Below are 26924 nucleotides of genomic sequence, written 5' to 3' on the forward strand. Positions count from 1 at the left end.
AGTACTAAATTTAATACCCAAATTACTTAAGAAAACTGGTACCATAATATTACCAGAGATTGCAATCAGTCGACCCAACAATTGCCAAGTGAGAATAAAACTGATCATTAAGGTTTTAAGGTTAACCATTAATAAAATCTCTTTATTTAAATTATAGGATTTTATATTATTTCCAGCAACTAAAAATCTGTAGTTGGTAATGTATTGCTACCAGAAAAAGGATCACACAATTATAACTATGGAAATATTTTCTGGTGGGCACAACATTAGCAGATAATAAAGAGCAATTTACCACGCATAACACTGGCCCTCTCGACATGCATCATTTTATAATAAAAACAGAATTGTATTCTTTGTGCAATAGACAATTTATTGTCTCAATTTATTGAACATGTAAACAAAGTTTATCAATGAAACAAAACATTGTGCAAAATCCAAGTAAGTTGTTGATTCACCTAATGATGCTCCATTATTGTAAGACTTGTGAAAGCAGCGGGTATTAATTCTTTCACACCCACCCTGCTTGCTGAAAGGAAATGTTTGGTTGGTAATGCAGCAAATGGATTAAACTGTAATTTAAGGGTTAAATTACTTTCTATTCCAAATACTGCTATGGTGAACTAAGATAATAATGCACAATGAAGCCAGGACTAAACTCAATAGTATGTAATATAGGGGATAAATGCTACAACTGTGCAGATTTCCGTGAAAACCTGCAAAATGGTTGGGACACCAAGAAAACAAACAAAAAAACAATATTGCTAAAAGATAGAGCAAACAGCTACAGGGCCCAGAAGAAAAGCAATAAATTCAATAACAAAAAGTATATTTTAAACAATTTGCAGTGATTGTATGAAACCAATAAATAGCCCACAAATAATTACAAACTCTTTCCACATATACACTGGTAACATTTATAAACTTAAAAAATGTAGCATTATTTACATCCTAATATTTCTGTATAAGTCATTGGGTAAGGCCATCAGCATTGTCCGAAGTGCAAAAATCACTGTTGCTCCAGTATTCCATGTTCACCTCACGTTGTGCTTTCAAAAATTTTCACACGACATATAAAAACATCTTGTTTCTGCACTCCCTATGCAGTTCAGTGGTTCAAAATCTAACAGCCCTTTTATACAGACAGAAGTGCTTGAAGAGTCAGAGATTGCATGGTTTATGGAGCAGGCGCTGGGGAAATGATGGCATTATTGAGCTTCCTCACTTCCAGCTGCCAGTTTGGGAACCTCTTGGAGGACAGGTGGCGCCGTGCATGCTTAGTGAGATGGTCGCTCCTCATAAACCGCCGCTCACACATTGGACACGCAAATTTCTTTTCTCCAGTGTGGGTCCTGCGGTGTCGGGATAATTCGTCAGAACGTGCAAACCTTCGATCACAGCTTGCCCAACTACACCTGAAGGGCTTCTCACCTGCAAAACCAACATAACATTCATCAATACACCACAATCCCATCATAACATTCATCAAACCTCCATCACTAAGCTTTGAAGGGACATTTTAAAAATAAGGTAATCCCAAGTTCCCCCACTGAGCCTGAATTTTCACAGGTTCAAATTATCATCTGTCCTGTTAGCTGATCTCAGTAAACACAGCAGTGAGGTGCTACAATGAAGCTTCAGTCTGGTTAGAGAAGGGGAGAAAAGAAAAGTGCTTTACCTGTGTGAGTCCTCATGTGGGCCTTCAGGTGAGAGCTTTTGAAGTACGTCTTCCCACAACCTGGGTGAGCACATATATGGCTTCGATCTCGAGATGCATCAGCTTGGGGAATGAGCTGGACTGCTGGCATGAAGCCAGGGGCAGGAGCAATAAGAGAGAGACGGGTACCACCCAGGCTGGTGAGCCGTGGTTTGATGTTCTGGGGAGTGGGCTGAGGCACAACAAACATCACCGCAGTCTTTGAAAGTGGGGTCCCCATGAACACGACAGGCGGTTTCAGAGCTGACTGCTTCCTGGGTGCAGTGTGAGGAATTACAGCAGTCGTAATAGAGCCATTTGTGGCAAAGGGTACCATTTGGCAGATGATAGATGCTGGTGGAACAGCAAGAGATGAGACTTTCTGAGACGGCACCAACACTGAAGCCAACTGGCTCGGAGCAGCTGCAGGAAGCTGGGAATTTGGTAAAGCAGATTGTTTGAAGAATGACAGGGAATGAATAGTCGTTACTGGGCACTGATTGGGTTTGTCTGCTTTTGATATTTTATTTTCAGCCAATTTGACTGGAAAAAACGCATCACTTGATAGAGAGTTCATTTTGGTGCTCACAGTTTCTCTGCTTTTCTGTTCATTCCTACTCCCTGGATTGGTCCTGTACATCATTTCCTGCTCAGTGGATGTAGTACTCATGTTAACTAGGCAGGAGCCACTCGTGCATGGTAGTGCATCTGCGGTGTGGCGAATCACACTTGTGGCTTGAGATCTTTGTCTTGCTCTGCTGTTTCCTGTCTTCATGTACTGCAGTGGACTGACCTCTTTGGATACTGGCGATACATCTGGGACCATGTTAGCTTGTTTGGTTGAATGAAGCTCCACTTTGGACATTGAAGTCTGGGGCACCAGGGCTCTCATCAGAGGATGAACCACTTGAGACACCTCAAAGTTCGGAGGGCTGTATGGTGGCGTCAGACACTACAGATAAGAGAAGAGAAAGTTAAGAGCCAGGCTTTCAATAAATAGTTTAGCACTTTGAAGCAATGCTAACATTGCCAAATATTTGTATTCTTAACTGCCTTTCTTATCCCTTCCTCTTTCTCCAGTTCTTCCCTCCCCGCTTCAAAACAGCCTCCAATGCTTGAATACAGTTCCACAGGCACCATCAATGCTGCGGTACCTTGCCTAGTGACTGTACATTAGCCTAGAGAAAGCAGGCAGGCTGCTTTAGGATGGGGAGGGGAACATCGTGATTGAGCTTAATCCTCCCCTCATCTAATGTCCTACAAGTTTTCAACCTCCACTGATTTTCCCTCCTTAGCTCAAAATTGTTGAGGTCAATTCTTAATCAGCTGACTCAACATAAAGCAGGATCGCTCTAAGTGATCTTTGATCTGATGGCTCAGTACTTACAAACTGTGGTAAAGTATGGAAGTCAGGAGAGCTGGGTACACCATCTTCAGTTTCCTCAGACCCATCAGATACCGGGGTCAATGGCCTAAGATCAGTGTAGTTTTTGACATTTGTTTTCCAACTACAGCTCATTGACATGAGTGCTTCAACTGCTTCGATGTCGCCTTTCTCTGTACCACTGGTCCAAAAACACTCACTGTACTTTTTGTAATCCATTTCCATTGATTTGTCCTGCAGGGGAGGAAGAGGAAAGAAAATTGATAGTTATGTATGCAGTTTAACAACTCCAACAGGCTTCCTGGGAGCAGGAGTACTGTTTAGAGTGGTAATGCAGATGACAAAATACTTTAACTCTTTTAAGGATGGATTTCAAAACCCTGCTGACATTTTCACCTGTGTTTTTTGCCCACAAAACACATTACACTTTACATCCCAACGTGAAAGGTGCTACACCAAACATAAGGATTATTATTACTGTTTTACATAAATTACCAAGAAGGGAACGTAGTGCACAATTTACTCAAAGCTTCATGCTCCTTTTCCTTTTTCTGAAAAATGCAACCTCAAAGAATACATGAAACTTAAAAATTAAACTGCTGTGTAAGAAGCGATCAATGAGCTGAACTACTGAAATTTGGAATCTGATATCTCTGGTATAGTGAGAGCAGTTCAACATTCCACTCCTCACCAAACACAAGTGCAAAGATTCTCCTGGGCAGCAAGTTTACAGTCATCAGCAATTTCCTCATTAGAAATGGATACTGGCAAGGAATCTAATTTCACTGCAGATTTTCATTTCTCTCCATCTCCCCAACAACATTTATAATAAACGTGCAACATCCGCAGGAATGTTTAAAGGAAGGGCTAGCCAGGTCTTTTCCAGTGTCACTGGTGATTAGCAATCTGATGAAAAAGAGCCCAGAGTGTAAACTTTTTTGCTACATGTGCATAGAGCTCTGTTTTTTCTAATTCAATAATAATACTTGCATTTGATATAGCATCTCGTCATACTGTCAAAACCTCCCAAAGTGTTTCACAGTATTTTATTGTAAGATGTAGTGAGAACAATGTAGTGCTAGGAAGATGACCGAAGGTACGGTCTAAGAGGAGGGTCTTTAGACAGGCTTTGAAGGAGGCAAAGGAGGGAGAAAGTTGAAGGGACTGTGGATGGAGTTCCAAAGGGTGGGGGCAGAAAGGCAGAAAGGTTGAAGGCTCGACCACCGATGGTGGGACTGGCCGGGTGGGGGACATGGAGCAGGTTGGAGCCCGCTGAGTGGATGTAGCGGACAGGTCGATATGAGGTTAATTCCCATCAACACTAGTAACAGTCCCAGTACTTTTTGGTGCTTTAAACAACTAGAATAGCCAGAGCCTGATATTTAGCGACATTTGTATATAGAGGCTTCTTAAAACACCAACCAGCTCTCAGGTGCCATTGTATGTTCGTTCTACAGTTTCTGCTGAACCTATTTTATTTGAAAGAAACAACCGAATAAGAAAGTATTCCTAAATTCAGGCAACAAATTCCAAGGCACTGCATACTGCTTAAAATATCAATATTAAAACAAACTCCTTTGTGAAGACATTGCCTGAAGCACAGTAGATTACCAACACACCCTTTTATAACTAAACATAGGGATAATCAAGAATAAATCTCTTATATATTGGGCAAAAATGAAGAATCCATTAAGCTAAATCATATATGAAAAAAAACACTGACACCCGGTCACCCTGATACCCAATTTTGATACTGAGCATTAGCAATTTAATGTGTCATTTATTGCCATTAGGAGTACATTTGTTTCAGAAGTTATTTTTCTCATTAATTGCCTTCCCTGGTTGCTTCAATTCACAAACTAATGCATCCAACTGCATCCCATCAATGACTCTTCTCTTCAATTCTAATCCCCATCCTTCTTTGGAAAATAACCAGCCCCGGTTCAGTGTAACCTCAGGATTAGGCAACTCAGCAACATGGAGAATTAAGGGTCCCAACCCATAATAATAATAACTACTTGTGGCACTGCAAGAGTGGTCAAAACTTGAATTTACCTATAATAATAATTATCCTTGCATTTGATATAGCGCCTTTCACGTCTTCTAGACGTCCCAAAGTGCTTCACAGAATATACTGAAGTGAATTGACTGTATATTTGTGGGCGAACGCGACAGCCAATTGCGCACAGCAGTGTCCCACAAACAGTCATGGATTGAAAATGACCAATTTTATTATTGCTTTGTTTTTTGGAGTGATTATTATTAGGCGTGCGGAGTAAGGAAACTTTCCCAAGGTTTCGCCCTGCCTATAGTGGTCACTTAAAATTCTTAGATTAGGTTTTCGCTCAATGCGTTACTTTATAAGTTAATGAGCAAACTGATGATGACTTAGCTAGAAATCCTAATGATTCAGGAGCCATACTGATCAGCTTAGTCGAGGAACAACTCACATGAAGTGGGCACACCCCATCACCTGCCCAATCCCCAGATACTGCCCCCACATACATACTCTGCAGACACTGCACTCCCACCCCACCAACACACCCACCCACACTTGCTCACTCACTTCACCCACACACTGGCCCAATCGCACAGCCTGGGTTGGCTGAGCCCAGCCCACAAGGCAATAAGTATTGCCAGATTGGGCACGGATTCACGCCAAATTGAACGGGTGCCTAACTTGAAAAAAATTAAACCTGTAAAAATTAATTGGTTTCTTTGAAGACCTTTTCTCACACAGTTTCAAAAGCACTAACCTAAATCGGCCACTCTGCTACCCTGCGGAAGGCAACACATTATATTGGGCTACTTTTGGGCAAGTATTTGGTGGATTTTGGGCTACAAACATATTTTAATTTCTGGCACAGGCTGTGCATGGGTTCATGTGAACGCTGCATGCTTCCCTGCTGCTAGTCAGCACTGCACGAACACGAGTGAACCAGTCACCACAGCGACCTCTCACCCACTTACAAACAAGAGATCCCCAGACACAGAGAAAAAGCGCAAGTTCAGGAGAACAACACAGCACTGCTACCTATACCACTACAAAGGGCAGCACCCAAGAAACTTCACTTCGCAAGTCAATTTAAATCAGTTGCATTAGTAGTGTGTGTATTAATCAACACAAACCCAACTGTTTCGTCTACAAAATATAGTCAATTCGCTTTACAACATATTCTGTGAAGTGCTTCGAAATGTCTCAAAGACATGATAAGACGCTATATCAAACGCAAGGATTATTATTGTTATATTGTTTTTATTGGTATTTCCAATAATTCGCAGCCAGAGTGGGAGGAAGGGGGCGATGTACAACTATTAACCCAACAGACGGTTCAGACTTTTTAAAAGAAATACAACAAGTTGCACTTGTATAGCCTTCGCGGGCAAATTGCGTCCCAGAGCGCTTAATACAGTATAACCAACACCGACCTTTTACAATGCAATATATTTTCTCATTGATTCACATTATGAATGACAGCCAAAGCTCTCCGAATGCGATGGGACAAAAATGCACGTTCTTAGCGGAAACGCTGCGAGGAAGAGGGAGACCAGCAAAAAGGCAAAGGATTGGGGGGTGGGAGGGGGAGGGGGGAGGGAAGAGGGGAAGAATCCTCAACAACAACAACAACAAGGACAACAACAAGTTACATTTGCAGAGAGCCTTTCAGGTAGGGGAGGGCGTCCCAAGGAGCTGGAGAATCTCATGCACAAAGCCAGACGTCCCTCCTCACATCAATCCACACAGACAGTCACACTGAGAGGTGGTGTTTTTTTAACAAACACACACACACACACACATTTGTGGCCAAAGTGCTGAATGAGTGAGTACTCACAGTAAGTGCTGTGCGGTGCAGTGCTGTGCAGTGCAGTGCAGGAGGCTGAGGGGGAGCCTGGGCTGAAGCCCGGGGGGAGACACAAAGGAAGCGGAGCGCTGTCTCCTGCCTCCTCCGCGGCCACTTGGCAGCTTGTGGGCGGCGGCAGCTGATGGGAACGCCATGGGCTTCCCAGTCAGCCCGAGCGCCGGCTCCCAGCGCCGCCAATTGCACTGCGAGGTGTGTCCCTCCCCGGCCAATGGGGAGGTGTGGGCTGCGTGATCAGCGCCTGGGCGCGGGCATGATCCCTCCGTGGATGCAGACGTGGTACACAGAACCCCGGACTGGTGCGCTCTGCTCCTGCTCTGCTCTGCTGCTGCTCTGCAGCCCACGCAGAAACAGCCCCTCTCCCTGACTCACCGTCACTCGGGGATTTATGACTCTCAGTGCATTCAAAAGTAGGAGTGGGGTGGGGGGGAGAGAGAGAGAGAGAAGGCACCATTGATCTGAATGCTGGACATCATAATAATTAATAATCCTTGCATTTGATATGACCCTTTATCGCGTCATTCGGATATTTCGAAGCTCTTCGCAGAGTATACTTTGCGGGTGAAACATGAGGATTACGACTGAGGCCGTCTCTCTGGTTATCCATTGCGAGCATAGCTTCAGCTGAAGGCAAAGCGAGTGAAAGTAAACAAACCCCTGAAAGCTGAATTTCCAGCTCACTGTTGGAAGGGGAGTGGAGTTGACATCGTGATCTACGTTCTCTAGACATGTCCCGACCTGTTTTTGCCGTGATCAGCTGCGTATCAGTCACTGTGAAACCTGTCACCAATCCAAGTGCAGAGTTCCACGCTTGACCAGACTTGTGATTCAAGAAGAAATCAATGGCTTTTCAATTGACCCTGATCTTGTCTGTATAATAGGGTTGACCAGCTGAACCCATTGGACACCATGTACGGTGTTAGCCCAGCTCAGTTGGTAGCACTCTCACCTCTGGGTCAGAAGGTTGTAGGTCCAAGGAAGGACGTTGATCTCATAGTCTGGGCTGACACACCAATACAACACTGCATCCTTAAAGAGACATTAAACCAAAGTCCCGTTACTGAGCTAGATGGGGACACAGTACTTCTGACTAACGTCTCCTTAAAGTACTTCAGGTCACTGCTGATGATAGACCAGCCAGATCTGGCTCGTTGGCAGGATTTGGACGTATAGACAAGACACTAGGAGCACAAATTCTTCCCACTCAGCTCCTGTTGACCCTGACAGGTAGAGCAGTCCTAACTGGAGAAGCAAGAGGAAGCTTATCCCATTGAAAACATATTCAAACTGAACCAGCTACCCAAACGGCTTCTCAGACATAAATGTCTGACTCAATGAGTACCTAAAAAGCTGGAGGCTGCACTTTTGGGATGCCACAGATGTCAACTTCACCTGTTTCCCTTAATACATATTTGAGGGAAGAGGGAATAGAGGGATTATAGACAGAGGATTAAGAGGGCTGGAAGCTAGTATAGAGTATAAACAGCAGCATGAACTAGTTGGGCTGAAAGACCTATTTTCATGCTGTATTTCATCATTGTATTTAACTCCTAGTAAATAAAAAAAGTTGAAGTTACAAAAAGGAATTATGTCATTAGCTATAATCTAGGCTTCAACAATACTTTTTAAAAAGCTACACAAATTCATCATGCTCCTCAAACCATGCTTAACACAGCATGAAGAAGTGCTTTCAAAAGCGACAAGAGGAAAACTTGAAGGTCACCAGTGGCCCGTATTACAAATAATTGTTATAGTTAGCACCTTTGAGACATCTTGATATAAGGCACTATTATATATCATGTCAAATGCTTCAAAATGTTTAATAGGTAATTGCTGCCATCTATTTATAGGCAAACTGCAGCCCATTTACCTCCTGTTGGGTCCTGAAGCTCATTGCGTTTGGGTCACTTGTGAAGAATGACATTCTGGAGGCTACCCATGGAAATGTAGCCCAGCAAGTTACCATCTTCTGGAGAGCGCAAATTCTGAACAAAAACTACTGTGTTAATCTTTTACATGACAAAGTTTGGGTTTCTTCTTTCTCCACCCATCAGGAAGGTAACAGTCAGGCACTTCTGGTGCATGACAGACTGGAAAGCAGCTCAGTGAGTTCAATATTTCTCTCCAGGAAACACTATAGTGACAAGATATAAAGCTTTAAATGAACTTTGTCGCTTGTTAATTTCTCAGTTGGACAGTTGCAAGTGAAGGGATTAATTAAAGTTGGTCAGAAAATAGTCCTATTTTCATGGAAAAGATAGCTTCTCACTGTACACGTTTCACAATGTGCTTCTCGATGCTCTGCCCTTCCCAACACTTTTCTCAAATACCAGCTTTAAAATGAAACAAAATCTGTCACGCACTTAGAAAACATAAGAGCCAGAAGGCTTTTCGCATACATGTATTCTTCTCTTGTGTTTGCTGTGTATTTTAATTCTATTAAGTTTAACTCTAGAATATTAGGAGTAAAAGAATTGCTAGAAGAAATTAATGGTATGAAATATTGAAAATGCCTAATTTAAAATTAACCAAAAATAAAATTATGTGGCCCTCAACTACATTATTTTGTGTATTCCATCGGATATTTAAAAAGATACAACATATTTTGTTAGAAATTGAAATGTTTGTTTTGCTCTAGTTCAATATTCAATTAATATAAAGTCCATAGAAGCTACACAATTTTATTGGAAGTCAAACAGGGACAACATTAGATCATACAAACTTTGCTGCAATTTTACATTTATTAAACTACAGAACAAAGCACAAATTTTACACATCCTAAACATTTTACATATTTTAAGTCAAATTACTCTGGTTATTCTGTTACATGGGCAAAATAAAGAACTCAAGACATCTATAACAAGAATATCTGTATAAAAATTGTGAACATGTAAACTGTTTAAGTAGGGAACCTATTGATAGGTTTCCACCTCTTCCAAGTCATCCATTTTGTTGCATATTTTATTGTTGGTATGTGGGGGAAGGGGGAGGAGAGAGAAAGAGAAAAGTTACAACATCAACTTGCAGGTTTCATTTCAGATGGTTAAAAATGTTAATTTTTTTCCACATGACCACTTGCAATTATTCCAGCTGATTTTTGCCTGGTCCCAATCATCAATTTCAAGTGTTCGAGTTAAATTTTAACAGCAAAAAGTTAAACAAACAGGATTGTTCCACTGGTTCGATTCCTCTTTGGAACGTCAACCAGACATGCGATTGAACAGAACTGCAAACTGCAATAATTTAAGCACTGATGCCAGACAAACCAGCAGCAGAAAAATTTTGTTCCTGTCTCAGCTGAAAGCAAGAAGGCACACGAGAGAAATTCTTCACAGATGTGTCCAAGGTTAATCCAACTTCCTGCATTGAAAACCTGAGACAAAAAAACAAAACTTCATTAAGCAGAATGAACAAATATGGTCTTTCCAACTAGTTTTGTGATATAGTGGAACCTCATTACCCATAAAATTCTACCTATATAACAGGCACAACAGTAGTTTCATTGAGCACTGCCAACTGATCTACTCTCTCAGTTGTTTTCCCGATCAAAAGGAAAATGACCGATTTTAGGATCATTCGGTCACCACCATTATCACTTTCTGTTTGGTACGCTTGAGCAAAGTAGAAATTGATGTTATAGGAAACCTGATGACCCCGAAGTTGGTCTTTTAAACACAGGAAGCTAAAATGGCCAACTTCTGTCTTATTTGGTCACTGAAGGCATAATTTCCTGCTTTGGACATATGTCGCAAGGAAGTGATATCAGCAGCAACCCAATACCAGGAAAGTCAGCTGGCACATGGGAAGCAGATGGGCTGGCTACATGCATGAAAGCGAATGGGGTTCACTACGTTATAACTAAATTTGTTCTATAAGGAACTGTTTGTTTATTATTTATAAATATTACATTTCCTTCACATTAATTTGGTAAACAATCATCACTTACCAATCATTGATCGACATCACACAATACACTGGGGGTCTCTGGAACTCGCTGAACGCAGACTGCTCTAAGGTGTATGCTCCCATGTTTTCAAAGATGACCCAATCACCAACATTCAGTTCGGGCAGGAGACAGTGCTCTACAACTTGATCAAGTCCATCACAGGAGGGGCCCCACAGGCTGCTGCCAAATACAGGTCCCTCTGAGTTTGGGTTCTAAACAAAAGAAAACAAGATTATCAGGATAATTCTACTGCAGCATCTCACATTTTATTTAAGAGATAAAGACAAAAGATGTTCACAGCTGTTAAATATGTATCTTACAATATCTCAAATAATCCTTGCATTTGATATAGCTCCTTTCAAGTCAGGACGACATCTTAAAGCGATTCACTGGATTTATTGTTACATGATGAGACTGTGTACTCTGTAGGTGAAGATGGCTGCCTGTTTGGTCACAACAATATTTCACAAACAGCTATGATCTGTAATAGTACTCGTTTTCAAATCTAAATGAGTCTAGGCTGGATCCTTTATTTTCTCTTCCCAAAGCAACACGTATCCGCTCACCGAACTGATGAGCATGACATTTTTAATCTAGAACTAGCCCTCGCTATGAACAGCTAGTCCTACACCAGTTCAGATTTAGTCTGGGCTTGGGCCAATTTACAAAATTACAATTAAGCTTTTGTATAAAAACTCAATTTTATTTGGTGACTTCAAAAAGCTAATGAAGTGTTCAAATTCATAGCATAATAATCCTTGCATTTGATATAGCACCTTATCATGTCTTTGAGAAGTCTCAAAGTGCTTCACAGAATATACTGTAAAGTGAATTGACTGTATATTTTGTGGGTGGAACGCAGTAGCCAATTATGCATAGCAATGTCCCACAAACAGTCGTGGATTGCATGTCCAAATTATTATTTTTTGAAGGTATTATTACTCCCGGAAAAGCAATCCGACAATCGACTAGCAACCGAGTTCCTACTTACTGCTGGGTAAACAGAGGCTTGTGGAGTGAGGAAACTTGCCTAAGGTTTCACTCTGCCCGGGAATGAAACCCGGGTCCTCTTGCTTACGAGGTGAGTGCTCTAACCAATATGCTACAGGCCTCCACATTATACCCGCTCTCCCATATAGCAATCTCACCTTGTGAAGAATTGGAATGGCACTCATAGTTCCATACAAATTGTTCGCAAAAGACCCATAAACACCATCACTTATGTAATAGATGAAGAATGGTTCATCGTTCATGGTGGACTCTACCACTGTAAAACATCAAGGACATCACATTTGGCCTGGATTATTTTCAGAACTCTATACTTTTACCACTAATCAATATTACAACAGAGAGCAAGTAATTGGGGAACTGGGTGACCAGTAGATTGGTAGCTGGGTTTAAATCCAACAGATGGATTGATCTCTTTTTGACAGCTTTAAGGGTCATTTATGAAAAGGGTTTTCATCCGTCCCACTCCAGTTGTTAATTGAAACAACTGCATAAACCTACCGACAACCTGGCAACCTCACTCATGGAAGCTACCAGGTTGGAAGGAAACAGGAGAGGAAACTGATGCAGCAAGTAGTTTGTAAAGGTACATTGCCAAGGCACTGCACAACCAAACAAATGTACAGCACAGCACGAGGTCATTTAACATTAGCATTTATTCCTCGAATGAAGCCATCCACCCTAATTCCAATTCCCAGCTCAATACCCTTCCTCTGCTTCAACAGCCACCCTGGCAAATGATTGTATACACTGATTACCCTCAGAGAGAAAAAAATACTTAATTCTTAATTCTTTAGTTGCAACCTGATATTATTTAAATCTTTAACTTTGTGTTGGAATCACCAACCAATTTTATTAAATGTATTAATTTCTGTACTCTGTCACTTCATGTCACTGTTAACATCTCCTAATTTAACATCAACAACAGTCTATATTTGTATAATGCCTTCCACGTATGAAAAATATCTCATAGCATTTTACAAAGACTGAGTGGGAGTTCAAAGATGGGAGGGAGAAAAAGGGAGTGGGGGGAGGTGGCAGAAGGCACTATCAATTGTTCTTTAGATAGATTTTGACAAACTTGGTTAAAGCCTGGATAAAAGTCAAACAAGAGTTGAAGGGTTGAACAAAGTTTTCAAGGTTCCACACATTCTGCACGAGTTGATAGTTAGCAATCCACAAATTTGGATATTATTTTCTTTAAGCCTATGTCCAGCACATTTAATATAAATAAGATGTCCCTCCCTTCAATCTCTGAGGCACATCACTAACTATTTTTTTTGTCAGGGGCTCCAAAAATGTGCTTTAATTTCCAATCTTCTCCAAATAGTCATCTATTCAAATCCCAATTCCCTGCTCTATCTAATTCTCTTCCACAGCACATGCTTGTCCAATTCTTTTTTAAATGCCCTAATCGACTGCTTTCATAGTCAGCTCCAGCAAATCATTCCATATTCTCATAACCCTCTGGGATAAGCAGTTCTTCCAGACCTCTCCAGTTAGTCCCTTTGTTAGTCTTGAATTTATGCCCTCTTGTTCTCAAACTCCCTAGCAGTGTAGGGAATTTTTCACAATTAATTCTTTCGGACTGTCTTTATCTTATAAACACTATCAATCTTCTCCACTTCAATGGAAAGAAGCCTAACCTCCCTAGCAGCTCCTCGTGGTCGTATCCTTTCATTTTCAGTATCAGATTCATGAACCTATATTGGACTCTTTCCTTAAGTTCTGATAACCTTCAGACAGAACTTAAAAAAAAGCTTTAAAAACACCAAATTCACTGCAATTGGTTATTAAAATTTATTGATATGGTGGTAACCAGAGAACAGCATTAACTCACTATTGTCATCTTCTTAATTCTATTGCTGATGAAAGACAAAAACAATGGGATTACCTCCAGACTGATCTTGAGAGTCTCTTGCAACAACCTTCTTGGCTACAATGTTTACTGCCAGAGTAAATGCAGAATTCACATAGTAGCTCCCAGGCTCAGCAATGATTTTAATACCACTTTCAGGAGGAAAGTAAATATCAAGGAGTGGACTGATGGCATCAAAAACCTAGAATTGGGAGACAAAAATCACAATTGTATACAGCATCAAACGATATTTATCATCTGTATTATATAGAATTTAAAATAAAGTCACCCAAGACTAATGGCCAGCCCTATTTAATAATGTTCACATACGACTACCAGCTACATATGAAAACCCAGTCACGCACATTCTAAAAATAAACATATAAACAACTGGTTTATATGCAAATTATTTAAGTGCTTTATCATATATAAAAACAATGCTTCATTGTTCTTTCCCATTCTGTGCAGAGAAACATGCTTTCAGGCCTGTGCTATTGCCATCAAATGCTTTAAAGTAGTCCATTCTCACACTTTCACTCCCCCGTAAACACATTTATTGTTTGCTTACTTGACCATGACAGCACAGTTGAGATTGATAACATCTGATTGTTCTGTGGTAGGCTACATAAGAATTTATAGCCCCATCCTTAGAACTCATTTACTTAAATATTGGAAGTATAAGGGCTCTCTCCTACCTTTTCAAGTTGTAATTCACAATCTGTCCCAGAAAATCCACCTCCAATGTCCAGAAAGTTCATGTTGAAACCAAACTCTTCCTGTAAGATACAGACATTACTACAACAAAATGGGAATGTATTACACATAATTTCAGTTTTAAATAGTTAAGTTGTAGCACCTTTTATAAATTAACTATTATGTTATAAAATGAACTGAACAATGGTATTTGAAAGAACACCACTGTTCAGTTCATCTTTTCAAATAATGTAACTTAGCCTTCACATCCTTTTGTCTCCTTATTCAACTTTTATGATCTGTTCTTACTATATTTTCTATAGGTACATATAATTTGTCGAATTCTCCTCATAGCCCCAAAGCATGCTTTAGAAATACTTGAGTATGGTCCCAAGGATACAAGCTAAACACTGCAATTCATGCTTGCGCAGAACTCATTATCCACACCTCCTTCTCCTCAAGGGAGAAGAAGCAATGAAGGATGGAGTGGTCAACACTGTTAAAAGGTGCCAGAGAAATTGGTCGTTATGGGACCTTTTTGAATGATGCAGGCAAGGTTGAAATGCAGATTGCACAGACTCATACTGGGACTGGTGGGAGAGGAAAGAGTGAAGCTGGGAATCCAGGACCTTGGAGAGGTAGGGAAGGTTGGAGATGGGGCAGTAACTGGAGAGTTTGGAGGAGTCCGGTGTATTGTGTTTGTTTTTTTGAAAAGGGGAGGTGAAAAGGGCAGTTTTGAAATAGTGAGGTACTACGGCAGAAGTAAAGCTGAGATTGATAGGTCGACGGGCAGAAGTTCAGAAGCAATAGCTGGGTGGACAGGAACTGTATGAGACTGAGTGACTTTCTTCAGCTTAAAATAGAATTAAACAACATGTTAAAAACAAAATCCCTTTAAATTAAGAGAAAACCTCAGAAACAAAAATCTTTTTAAAGTCTTTATAAAACATCTTTTGTCCTATTTAGGCAGTACGTGTGCAGGATTACTCCAGACACTGAGGCCTCTGGCATATTATCTCGTAAAACATGCAGTCAACAACAACAACTTGGATTTATATAGTGCCCTCCACGCTGGACGGCGTCTCAGCCCTTCACAGTAACGGATCCCGGGAGCAAGCCAGGGGGAGGAGGAAGGTGACCAAAGGCGCGGTCGAAGAGAAAGGTCTTCAGCAGAGACCTGAAAATGGGAAGGGAGGGAGCGAGGCGAAGGGAGTGAGGAAGGGAGTTCCAGAACCTCGGGGCATAGTGGCTGAAGGCACGGCGGCCGAGGGTGGAGCGGAGGACAAGGATTAGGCCAGACCCGGAGGAACGAAGGCAACGGGTACTGTTTTGAGGAGAGAGGTCAGAGGAGTGCAGGGACTTGAATACAAGGGTGAGGATCTTGAAATCGATCCTCTCTGGGATAAGCAGCCAGTGTAGTCTGGCAAGGACTGGGGTGACCGGGGAGCAGAGTTTCGTGTGGGTGAGAATGCAGGCGGCAGAGTTTTGAATGATTTGGATTTTATGGATGGTAGTGGAGGGGAGGCCGGCGAGGAGGGCGTTAGAGTAGTCCAGCCGAGGTGACAAAGGCATGGACCAGGGTTTCAGCGGCTTTTGGGGAGAGGTATTGGCGGATACGGCGGGGGTGGACGAAAGCGGTGCTGGTGAGGGACCGGATGTGGGGGAAGGATAATTGGGGGTCAAACCTGACGCCTAGGTTGTGTACGGGTTCGGAGAGTTTTAGGGGGGGGTGGAGGAGGTGAGAGCCGTGAGATTTTAGTCGTCGACGAGAGCCAAAGAGTATGTCTTCTGTTTTGTCAACGTTCAGCTGAAGGAAGTTTGCGTTCATCCAGCCCCTGAGATTTGACAGGCAGGCTGACAGAACATCAGGGGACTGGGGTTCGCAAAGAGAGGTGGTAAATAGAGTTGGGTGTCATCCGCATACATGTGGAAATGTACCCCATGTATGCGGATGACATCCCCAAGAGGGAGCATGTAGATCAGAAAGAGGAGGGGGTCAAGGATGGATCCTTGGGGTACCCCGCAGGTGATCGGGTGAGAGCGGGAGGAGAAGCCGTTTGTGCAGATGTACTGCTGGCGGTTTGTGAGGTAGGACTCGAACCAGGCGAGTGTGGTCCCACTGAGGTGGATGACGGAGGAAAGGCGGTGGAGGAGGATGGCGTGATCGACTGTGTCGAACGCGGCGGAGAGGTCCAGGAGGACAAAGAGGCAGAGGGAGCCCTGGTCACGGATAGAGAGGATGTTGTCTGTGACTTTCACAAGTGCAGTCTCTGCACTGTGAGCAGGGCGGAAACCGGACTGGAGGGGTTCGAAGAGGGAGTGGGAGGAGAGGTGTGCGCGGAGTTGGTTGGCAACTACGCGTTCCAAAACTTTTGAGAGGAAGGGCAGGTTAGAAGTAGGGCGGTAGTGGCTGGGGTTTGAGGGATCTAGGGTGGGTTTTTTCAGAAGGGGGGTGATGACAGCAGTTTTGAGGGAGGCAGGGATTGATCCAGAGGAGATGGACTGGTTGATGATGTCAGCCAGTAGTGGGCAGAGGAGGGGGAGCTGGGTGACCAGTAAGTTGGTGGGGAGGGGGTCAAGACAGCAGGTGGTGGGTTTCATGGAGGTGATGGTGGGTGAGGAGGAGGAGGGAGAGATGGGGAGGAAGGAATGAATGGGGGTGGTGGTAGGAGCAGATGATGAGGAAGGTGAGGGGGACAGAGAGGGTATGGTGGTGGGTGACAAGGGGCAGGTGGATGAGGCTGCCTGGCGGATGTTAAGTATTTTAGAAGAAAAGAAGACCATGACCTCCTCGCACTTGGCATTTGATACGAAGATTGAGGCCTGAGGGGGGGGCACGGAGGAGGTAGTGGGTGGTGGAAAAAAGGATTTTAGGGTTGTGTTTAGCCCCCAAGATGATGTTGAGTAGAAGGCTGTTTTTGCACAAGTCAAGGAACAGCGGTAGCTGTGGAGATGCTCGAGCCACAGTTGGAGGTGGACTGTCAGGCCAGTTTTCCGCCATCTGCGCTCGAGCAGCCGGGTTTGGGTTTTTAGGTGGCGGAGATGGTTGTTGTACCAGGGGGATCGGGTGGGTTTGGAGATGGTCCTGGATTTCTGGGGCACGAGGGAGTTGAAGGTGCAGGAGAGAAGATCATGGAGCAGCTGGACGGCTGCTTCAGGATCTCTGCGGGTGGAGGGCCAGAGGGATAGGATGCTTGATGATGAGAGGGCGTTTGTGAGGGTCTCAGGTGGTAGCCTTTTCCAAAGGCGGTAGAGGATGGTTGAGGGCTTGGTGGAGGAGAGGGGGATTGAGAGGAGAAGAAGATGAAAAAGTGGTCCGAGATGGCCTTGTCCACTATGCTGAGGTCGGAAATGTCAAGACTATGGGTGATGACGAGGTCAAGTGCATGACCACAATTGTGGGCAGGTGAGTTTATATGGAGGGTAAGGTGTAGGGAGAAGAGGGCAGTGAAATCGGCAGAAGTCAATGGAGCCCACATGTGATGATTTATAAAACTAGTTATCTTTTCTCTAAACCTTTAAAGATGAATTTTAGCAAAAATATCCATATTTGTAGTGAACTGAATATGATAAACATCTACTTCTACCAGCAGATGGCACTCTTGTCTATTAATCTTCTTAAAATATAGCATTTAATAGTAATTCTTGCATTTGATATAGCACTTTTGACGTCTTCTAGAAGTCTCAAAGCGCTTCACAAACTACCCTGTAAAGTGAATTGACTGTATACTTGTGAGCGAAACCTGCAGCCAATTGCGCCAACAATGTCCCACAAACAGTCATGGATTGAACAATTTTTTTTCCTGAGGGATTATTATCAGGTATAATAATAATAATAATAATAATAATCCTTGCATTTGATATAGCGTTTTTCACGTCGGGAGGACGTCCCAAAGCGCTTCACAGAATATACTGTAAAGTGAATTGACTGTATATTTGTGGGCGAACGCGGCAGCCAATTGCGCACAGCAATGTCCGACAAACAGTCATGGATTGAAAATGACCAATTTTATTATTGCTTTGTTTTTTGGAGTGATTATTATTAGGCGTGTGGAATAAGGAAACTTGCCCAAGGTTTCACCCTGCTGGGAATTGAACCATTTAATATTTGCAGTCTGATTTTTAAGTCATTTTTAATACTGAGGAGCAGGCAACCTCTGATGTAAAGTTTATATGGTATGAAGGTTCAATTCCCAAACAAGCTTTCCAAGCAAACTAAAAAAATTGATTCATCGACATTGATTTATTGTAATGGGTGAAAGACCATAATGTGGTATTATAACTATTTCTTAACTAGATGTTGTGAAAGTAACTTTGATTTGATGACAACACAAATAGAATACTCACAGCCATATCAAAGACACACCGAGCATCCGCCAAGCCATGTAAATATGCCTCTCTACTGCCAGCCAAGGTTGAAACATGAAATCTGGTAAAGAGATTTTTTTTTAAAAAAAGCGCATTTTACCTTTTGTGATCACCTTCTATAAATCAATATAATGGATAAGTAATTAAAACACAAGGGAACTGCAAAATTATCAGTAGAAAATTCATCTGAAATGCTGGAAATTCACTGCAGGATATTCAGTATATGAACATATGATGCTGAAGCATTGACTTTTTCCCCCTTCTTTTCCACTGAACTGCTAACAATTTCCATCATGTTTTTACATTTCAAATCATTTCAGTATAATAGTGTCCACTCCACCAGGCAATGAGGGTGAAGAAGCAGTGATCTGCAATAATATTCACCAACAGCAATTTAGTCACTAACGGAGAAATTGACAATACATGACAGCCAACCTGTGGGAATCCTGCAATTTACGTCCAGCTCTTTGTCATGGGGATCCCTGCTAGTAACTGGCCGCACATTCTGCCAGTTACTAGCAGAATTCCCTTTCACAGACTTAAGCCATCAGATTGTTGATGAATCTCTGCCACTTTTTTTTAACCTGGTGATCTCCAATTTAATTCAGAACACTTTAAATGACATCTTCAATCAGCCTTAAAAATGGATAGGTTGCATGCCTTGTGTCTTTCGTGTACACAGAATTATTAATAGAACTATTTGGTACAAATTACTGGATCTGTTTCCTGATTATATTTCCAAATATATTAATATATTAAATTATACGTTCTAAACATGTATAATTTAATATATTAACCGCAGCAGTACACACAAGGCAGATAGGCAGAGAGAGAAAGGCAGTTAGAAAGGCCGTGAGAGCGAGAAAGAAAGAGTGAGAAAAGCTGGCACAGTCATTTATATTTGGTGTGATTACTTGATATCTGTGCTGGTTGCAATTTGTGCAGATGTACTATATAATTGTATTCCAATCTGAAACGGCTATTCCCATGTCTGCTTACTCGTATTGGGCCTGTGATGCAGATGTTCAATTGGCTGTGAAGTCAACATTTTTTTTTAAGTTGGTTTAACTGAGCAGCTCGAGATAATGAAACGTGAACCGGGGTAAGTACAGGATGAGAGAGAAAGAAAAAGAAACAGATATAGGCCCAATATTTGCATTGATTTCATTCTTCACAATGGAACTGATCCCAATTAGTGCAGATATTATGCTTTCTACTGTATGGGCCACAATCTAATTACAGTAATTTCTTATAAAATTAAATTTAATTGAAACTGCATTTTTTCCCCTCTTTTTTTACACAACTATAACAATGGAGAGAACATTGCTACAGTGGACTCAAGATACATGGAAGGGAACAGAGCATTGCTATATAGCCTGAGGGTCTAACTAAAGACACAAAGGAAGACGAATTGGAACCTGCACGGCACAGTGTCTGATCCAAGACCTCTAACCTTCTCCATATTGGCTGCTATTGTGGACTGGAGCTTCCCATCCACCCGTACCCATCCTCCCGATGTGAAAGGCGCTACACAGATGTAATCTTGTTGTTGCACTCCATTTATTTATTTACCCCCAGTTTTCTTGTTCCTATTCTTCAATTTGTTTTTTTTTTAAAAAATGTAAATTTAAATGTAGTATGTCATATGAAATGGGCCAATATTTAAATCTGTCTAAGTCAACTTATTACTGTTTCTGGGATATTGCTGGTTCACATTGGTGGTTGTATTTACATGCACAACAAACCTTCTACATTAAATACAAGTTTAGTAATTATTTCCAAATCATATTCCCCCCGCCTCCCTCACCCAACTTGAGTCATTATTTTAGGCTCCATCTGCTTTATGCTTCAGGGGGATTTTAAGGAAGTTCCTGCACAACTGCAAAGAAATGTGGACTTATCCTTCATAACATTCTCTCCTCACCCAAATTCACTCCAATTCAAATTGATTGGATATTTATTTCATCGTTATAATAATCCTTGCATTTGATATAGTTATGTATCAAATTGTCTCAAATACTTCACAAAATTTACTGGAAAGCAAAGTGCAGGTGCATTTGGGGGCAAAAAAGAGTAGCTAATTTGCATAGCAAAATCCCACAAACAGCCACGAGCTTACAATTTATCACATCTAGGCTCGACTACGCCAACCCACTGCTTGTGGGCCTTCCAAACTATTCCCTCCACAAGCTGCAGATCATCCAGAACTCTGCAGCTCATGTCCTCTCCAGCACCAGGCTCCATGACCCTATCACCCCCACCCTCGCCCGGCTCCACAAACTCCCCATCTCCAAGAGGATAGAGTTTTAAAATCCTTGTCCTCTCCTTCAAGGCCCTCCACAGCCTTGCTCTTTTTTCCTACCTGTGACCTGCTAACCCCATAGCAACCTGTCCGCTCCCTCCACACAGCAGGCAGCGGTCAGTCTCTCTGCCCCTACTCCATAGTCCCTTTGTCTCCTTCAAGGCACGTCTCAATAACCTCCTCTTTGATTGCATTTTTAGTCACTCTCCCTGATCCCAAACCCCCACCAGCTCGGGTCCAAATTCCTGACTCTCCAGTGCCTTGGACCGTCATCCAGACGTGAAAGGCGCTATTCAAATGTAATTTTGTATTGTATTGTAATTGTTGACCAAGACAGTGGGAGAAACTACCATCTCTTTTTTTAAACTGTTGTTGCTGGTGTAAACTTGCTGTCACATTTACCTACATAAAATTCACTTAATTTTTAATTAATCTCTACAACTATTTGTTAAGTACAATGCACTATATAAATGCAAGTTGTTAAACATGTGCCAGTTAGGTACAACAGTAATTTGCATTTATATAGTGCCCCTCACGCAGGGTAGCGTCTAAGAGCACTTGACAGTGGTGTAGCATGATGCCGAGTCGGGGAGGTCACTATAGGCACGGTCAAAGAGGAAGTTGCATCCCAAGGGTATAAAAATGGATATAAAGGGGCAATCTGCACCAAATGTTATAACTACATTTATATTGCGCCTTTCATGCAGGATAGGGTCTCCTGAGGTTTGTTCTTTTTTTTTATCTCTGTTCTCTGATTTAAGATTCAACTTTGAAATCATAGATGCATATTAAACAAAAGGTTATTCAGTCCATCCAATCAAGATTAGACTGTTTGCTTTATGCTCATCTTGAGGCAAACCGCCACATTGTACAAAGATAAGCACACTACTCACCTGACACCAACCACCTGAATCCCTAGCTTTTTAGCAGATTCCAAGAGATGTCTGCAATTCTTCAGAGTAGCTCCAAACTTCATGCTCATCTCATTTTCTGTGCTTGAATCAGTAGTTGCAATGTCTACCAAGAGCCTAAGAGAAGGGGAAGATGATTGGGGCACAGTTGGTTTACATCATCATATGTGTAGCCTGAAGAATACGTTGCCAGGATCTCCTGCTTCCAAGCTCTGAATGTGAACCTAAACAAAAAACAAATCCTGCACAGGAGAGAAAACTGGTGATTAGGGCCTAAATGTGTAGCTACATACATTGTAAAGGACATGGGGGGGGAAAACATTGCAGCAAGCCAAGTTGTTTCATTAAAGAATTGGCTGGGTGCTGTAACAAAAGAACTAATATTTAAAATGACAGTTTGTGACATATTTAAGTCATTTCCATTCAAAACAATTAATACAAGTTCTTTCAAGCTACAAAAACACATTTTAGCTTTCAATGAGCAATATTATTACTTCATTTTTTAAATAGAATAAAAACAATTGCTTTATATATTTCTAAATTATTGAAAATTTTATATATCACAGTAAAGTATAATTCTAAGGTTTTTGCATTTATTTTTAATAAAGCATCATCTAAAATAAAATCTGACAAATCACTTCCCATCCAGGATTATGTTTTATGCTGGATTTAGGACTACAAATTACTTTACAATATTACATCACACACCAGGTTTTCAAAGTAACAGAGAAAATATGCTCAGTTGCAATTAAACTCTACTGCACTTTTAGATATGTTTAAATTAAACATGGGTATTAAAGTGATGTGTCTATTTTATAAGCAGCAAACTGATTAGATAACAATTTGGGTGTAATTTTTAGATTCTATGTGTCACCATGTCTATTTATGACGTGCTCAATGTAAATAAAATCAAATGAAAGACCAGTTGAAATAAAACCAAACCAAGTTTCAGAGAATTGTATTTTGACAATTAATTGTATTATTGCAAAACGCATCCAGAAACATTTTACAGATTTGACCACACACAATGGTCATTTTAAACTACACTGTATCTCATGGAAGAACTTGCAACAAAAAGGTAAATTAAAACGTCAATGAAATAAAAAAAATTCACAGTCAAAAATGGTATTGTAAAGGAAAGTTCTAGGTTTAGGAAAAAATGGAAAATACTTTATCCTCAAGTTAAAAACAAGCCTTCTCCTTTAAATGAAGGAATACTCCACATACCATGGGTAGGTCACCAATCCATTTATAAAATATCCCCACGAATCCTGTCCCTTTAAGATTTGGGTGGTACCATTATATGCTACGTACAAGGATGTCCTGGGTAGCAACTCCCATTCTTTGTACTTTTTGTTATACGGTTCAAACAATTTTAGTTTAATTTTTTTATAAAAATAGATGATTCATAAACACTTAGATTATTTTGTTCTAAATAGGCCATTTCCATTACAACACTGAAAACAAAGATCAGCCTGTCCTGTCTGGCCTGTAATCTCTCTCACAAAATAGACCATACAGCCCACAGATAATAGCTATTTGCTGCCACCAACACAATTAGTACAATTCACTATTGTGAAGTTTCAGAGAAATTAGAAGTGATAACTAGCCACACTGCTGCTCAGTTCAACCTTTTAAAGGTCTTGTTTGTTTCAAAGAATTTATGAAGATGCACAAAACGTGTAATGTTTTGAAAAATGCCGTCTGCCCAGACAGCTGATTTTCAGTATTCTAATGTTCAAAACTCACAAAGAGGCCTAACAATTAAATGCAAAATTTGAGTTGTATGATTAAAAAACTTAATTCAAAGCGTTTCACAGGGAATTTCTGTAAATTCCGTAAATAGACATTTCTGCAACGTTCTAGTGATTCTGGATTTATGAGCAAATGACTGCCAATTTATGCACAGCAATATTCCACAAACAGCTATGAAATGAATAACCAATTGTTATTCGGAGGATTATTGGCAAGGATACTGGGAGAAACTCTTTTCACTTACTGAATTGGGAGCAGGGCTCTAACATCGGGACCTTGGTTTAAAGCCTCATGTGAAGAACAGTTTGTTTGGAAAACTACACCTTACAAAGCAGAGCTTCTCCAGCAATGCACTGAAGTATAAGCCTAAACTGCAAATCCAAATGTTTGCAGATACTAAGGCGATAGTTAAAATTCTATCTTGTTCAATGGAGAAAACAGAAAGTGCAACTCCCACAGGGAAGACTATTTAGGGAAAGGGAATTGCAAGCTTACAGTTCGAATCAAAACCTCAATAACAATTCCTAAGTTTATTGTAACATTACAGGTGATCAACTTTTACTGGTGCTCCCTATTCAGTCAGAGAAGCAGTCAAAATAAAATGCCAAATCACAATCATAGTAAACAAACACTTTCCAGAACACTGGTCCCCAAGTCTAATGAGACTATCTTAATTATCATTAGAAAGCAAGACTGAGAAAGTGTGTGTATGTGTGAGTTTTTTTAATCACTGTGCTGAGAGATTCAAGAGCAGCTAGAATAACTTTTGCCATCTCCCTGTAGCCATTAAAGGATCACACCACTTTTGCAATAGTGCAATAGTCTTGAATTTGGTTTTCGCATTTACTCTAGGCCGGCTAAAAGACTTCCGTTTCTAGACTTAATATAACTGCCTGAACTTAACAGCTGCACCATTCACTTGGCTCCTTTCTAAAAAAATACTTGGGACAAAGCTGCCTATCAAGTGACATTCATATTTGATCAAAGGAATAAAATATTCCACCTGGTAAACTATCAAAACATCTGTACAGTGTCATCAAATAATTTCAGTGTTGCCCTACCAAGAACTAAAACATTCACAAATTTGGTGCAAAAGCACACTTATGCAAATGTTCTTAACAAAGGCGTGTATTCCCTGAAAAGTCTTCAAGTGACATTGCTTCTTGAAGATGTAACAAGTAAGACATATATAGTCAATGCATGCCAATTTCAGGGAAAATCAATTTTAAATGTTAATTTAATCAATTTTAAAAACCAATACTAGACAATTTTGGTAACAACTTAAGATTTCAGCTTCTAAGTTAACAATGTGACAGTAGCAGAGTATGTCAGTATTTTTTAAATGCAATGCCCAGGAACACTACACTAGAAGTAGGAAGACTCCAGCCACATGTTTGAGGATAAAGCAATCTACCCTGCTGGTTGTTTACACACTTACTTGGCACTAGGATGATTGCGTGCAATCTTCAAAAGTTCAACGTCATTGTCACAACTCATGATGTTTACTCCTTTTTTTGCAGCATACTTTATTTGGGAAACTTGCTTGCATGGGTTTGTATAGATAATGTTTTCAGAAGCTACACCCAAGCTTTGCACAACAGCAATTTCATTCTATGGAAACATAAGAAACAAATTGATCAGAAAGCACCTTATTTCAAACTCTGCACATATTACCAGAAACCAAGAATTTTTAACAAGCATTGCATTTCTACCACCAGATCCCTGTTCTTAATAATATTGACGATTATTATTATTTCACTCCACGAAGAATTCTACCACCAAGCGTACAATTCTGATCTCTATTAGTTCTCCCAAAATACATCACTTTACATTTTTCGACATTTCCCACCAATCTGTCCACTCTGTTTACCTGTCCATATCTGCTTGTACCTCCCTGACCTCTTTGTCACTATTAATAAAACCTCCTAATTTGCATTGTACACAGATTTGGGTAATTTTTCAACTCCTGCATCCGTATCAACAACAACAACTTGCATTTATATAAGTCCCTTCGTGCAGGGTAGCGTCCCGGTAACAATAACATGTGAAAGATAATATACACCATTAACAGCAATAATAAAGTACCACAAAATTACATTTGTATAGCGCCTTTCACGTCGGGAGGACGTCCCAAGAATAGAAATGCAGTGGAGTCCTGTTTTAATGCACTTCTTTATAAGCAAATTCAGTTATATCATGGTTATAGTGTGGACCCCACTCACTGCACATATGTGCAGTTGGCCCACTCAACCCATGTGCCAACCAACTTTCGTGCTGAAATAGCAACTGAGTTATCAGGTTGGTGCCAGTTACTTTTCCTTTTTCTGTGTGTGGCAAAAAGAGGAAATTATGCACACACGCGCTTCACACCAGCTACTGTGCTTCGTTATCCTAACCATCGGATTATATCAAGGTTCCACTGTATAAACTAAAGCAATTCTTACCTTGTTTCCACAAGCAAAGCCAGTTCCAAGTGCTGCAAGGACTTCAATTACAGCTCGACTAGTGTTACACTTAACAGTATAAAATGGTTTCACTTGTGTCATCACATTCTGCCACCGAATGTTCTGCTTCACAACACTGCCAAGATCAGCAACAAAGAAGGCATTCCTTTCAGACTGCTGCAGGGTGGGGGGCGAGAAGGCAGAGGAGAGGAAAAAAAAGTTATATTTGTTTGAAATATAAAGCAAACAAACCAACAGACTTAACATTTTGAGTTTATCCCAGTGCCCTAACCAACAATTCCTCTAAATATAAGTGTTCATGTACTCCATGGCTATTTGTGGGACATTGCTATGTGCAAGCCTGGCTGCTGTTTGCGTCTATAAAAATCCACAACATACCACTTTAATTTACAGTATACAGTAAAACTCGCACAAGTCTTATCTTTAGGACTCTTATAATCGCCTAAGTCGTACATAATAATATAATAATCCTTGCATTTGATATAGCGCTTTTCACGTCTTCTAGACATCTCAAAACACTTCACAGAATATGCTGTAAAGTGAATTCACTGTATATTTGTGGGCGAAACGCAGCAGCCAATTGCGCACAGCAGTGTCCCACAAACAGTCGTGGATTGAAAATGACCAATTTATTATTGCTTTGTTTTGGAGGGATTATTATTAGGTGTGTGGAGTAAGGAA

At 40.9% G+C, this 26924-nt stretch overlaps 2 protein-coding genes across 3 annotated transcripts in view; both read right to left on the reverse strand.

Moving 5' to 3' along the window:
* Window positions 1-357: 357 nt before the first annotated feature.
* On the reverse strand, window positions 358-7040 carry LOC103175148 (Krueppel-like factor 10). The gene is made up of 4 exons (XM_007887949.2): window positions 6911-7040; window positions 3081-3311; window positions 1676-2645; window positions 358-1428 (listed from the first exon to the last, which is right to left on the reverse strand). Exons 2-4 carry the CDS (start codon window positions 3300-3302, stop codon window positions 1175-1177), a joined length of 1446 nt encoding a protein of 481 aa, XP_007886140.1. The 5' UTR covers window positions 3303-3311; window positions 6911-7040; the 3' UTR covers window positions 358-1174.
* Window positions 7041-9598: 2558 nt separating this feature from the next.
* The window catches only part of azin1 (antizyme inhibitor 1), a 31070-nt gene continuing 13744 nt past the window's right edge, over window positions 9599-26924 (reverse strand). The window contains exons 4-12 of one of the 2 annotated variants that reach the window (NM_001292967.2): window positions 26223-26399; window positions 25217-25389; window positions 22006-22140; window positions 18790-18871; window positions 14445-14525; window positions 13786-13951; window positions 12032-12150; window positions 10884-11095; window positions 9599-10310 (exon numbers count right to left, since the gene is read on the reverse strand). In NM_001292967.2, the coding sequence (NP_001279896.2) occupies window positions 10181-10310; window positions 10884-11095; window positions 12032-12150; window positions 13786-13951; window positions 14445-14525; window positions 18790-18871; window positions 22006-22140; window positions 25217-25389; window positions 26223-26399 (1275 nt within the window). In that variant the 3' untranslated portion in view covers window positions 9599-10180. The remainder of the gene's footprint in view (window positions 10311-10883; window positions 11096-12031; window positions 12151-13785; window positions 13952-14444; window positions 14526-18789; window positions 18872-22005; window positions 22141-25216; window positions 25390-26222; window positions 26400-26924) is intronic. The other variant, XM_042345231.1, reaches the window with a different exon arrangement.

Source organism: Callorhinchus milii, unplaced genomic scaffold, assembly GCF_018977255.1.
Source record: "Callorhinchus milii isolate IMCB2004 unplaced genomic scaffold, IMCB_Cmil_1.0 Scaffold2, whole genome shotgun sequence".
Classification (NCBI taxonomy): domain Eukaryota; kingdom Metazoa; phylum Chordata; class Chondrichthyes; order Chimaeriformes; family Callorhinchidae; genus Callorhinchus; species Callorhinchus milii.

Excerpts from the sequence above, each read along its gene's own strand:
- LOC103175148 (XM_007887949.2), bottom strand. The coding sequence starts at position 3,302 with ATGGAAATGGATTACAAAAAGTACAGTGAGTGTTTTTGGACCAGTGGT. Across the intron at positions 2,646-3,080 it reads TCCATACTTTACCACAGTTT|TGTCTGACGCCACCATACAG; the intron begins GTAAGTACTGAG and ends TCTTATCTGTAG. Across the intron at positions 1,429-1,675 it reads CCACATGAGGACTCACACAG|GTGAGAAGCCCTTCAGGTGT; the intron begins GTAAAGCACTTT and ends TTGGTTTTGCAG.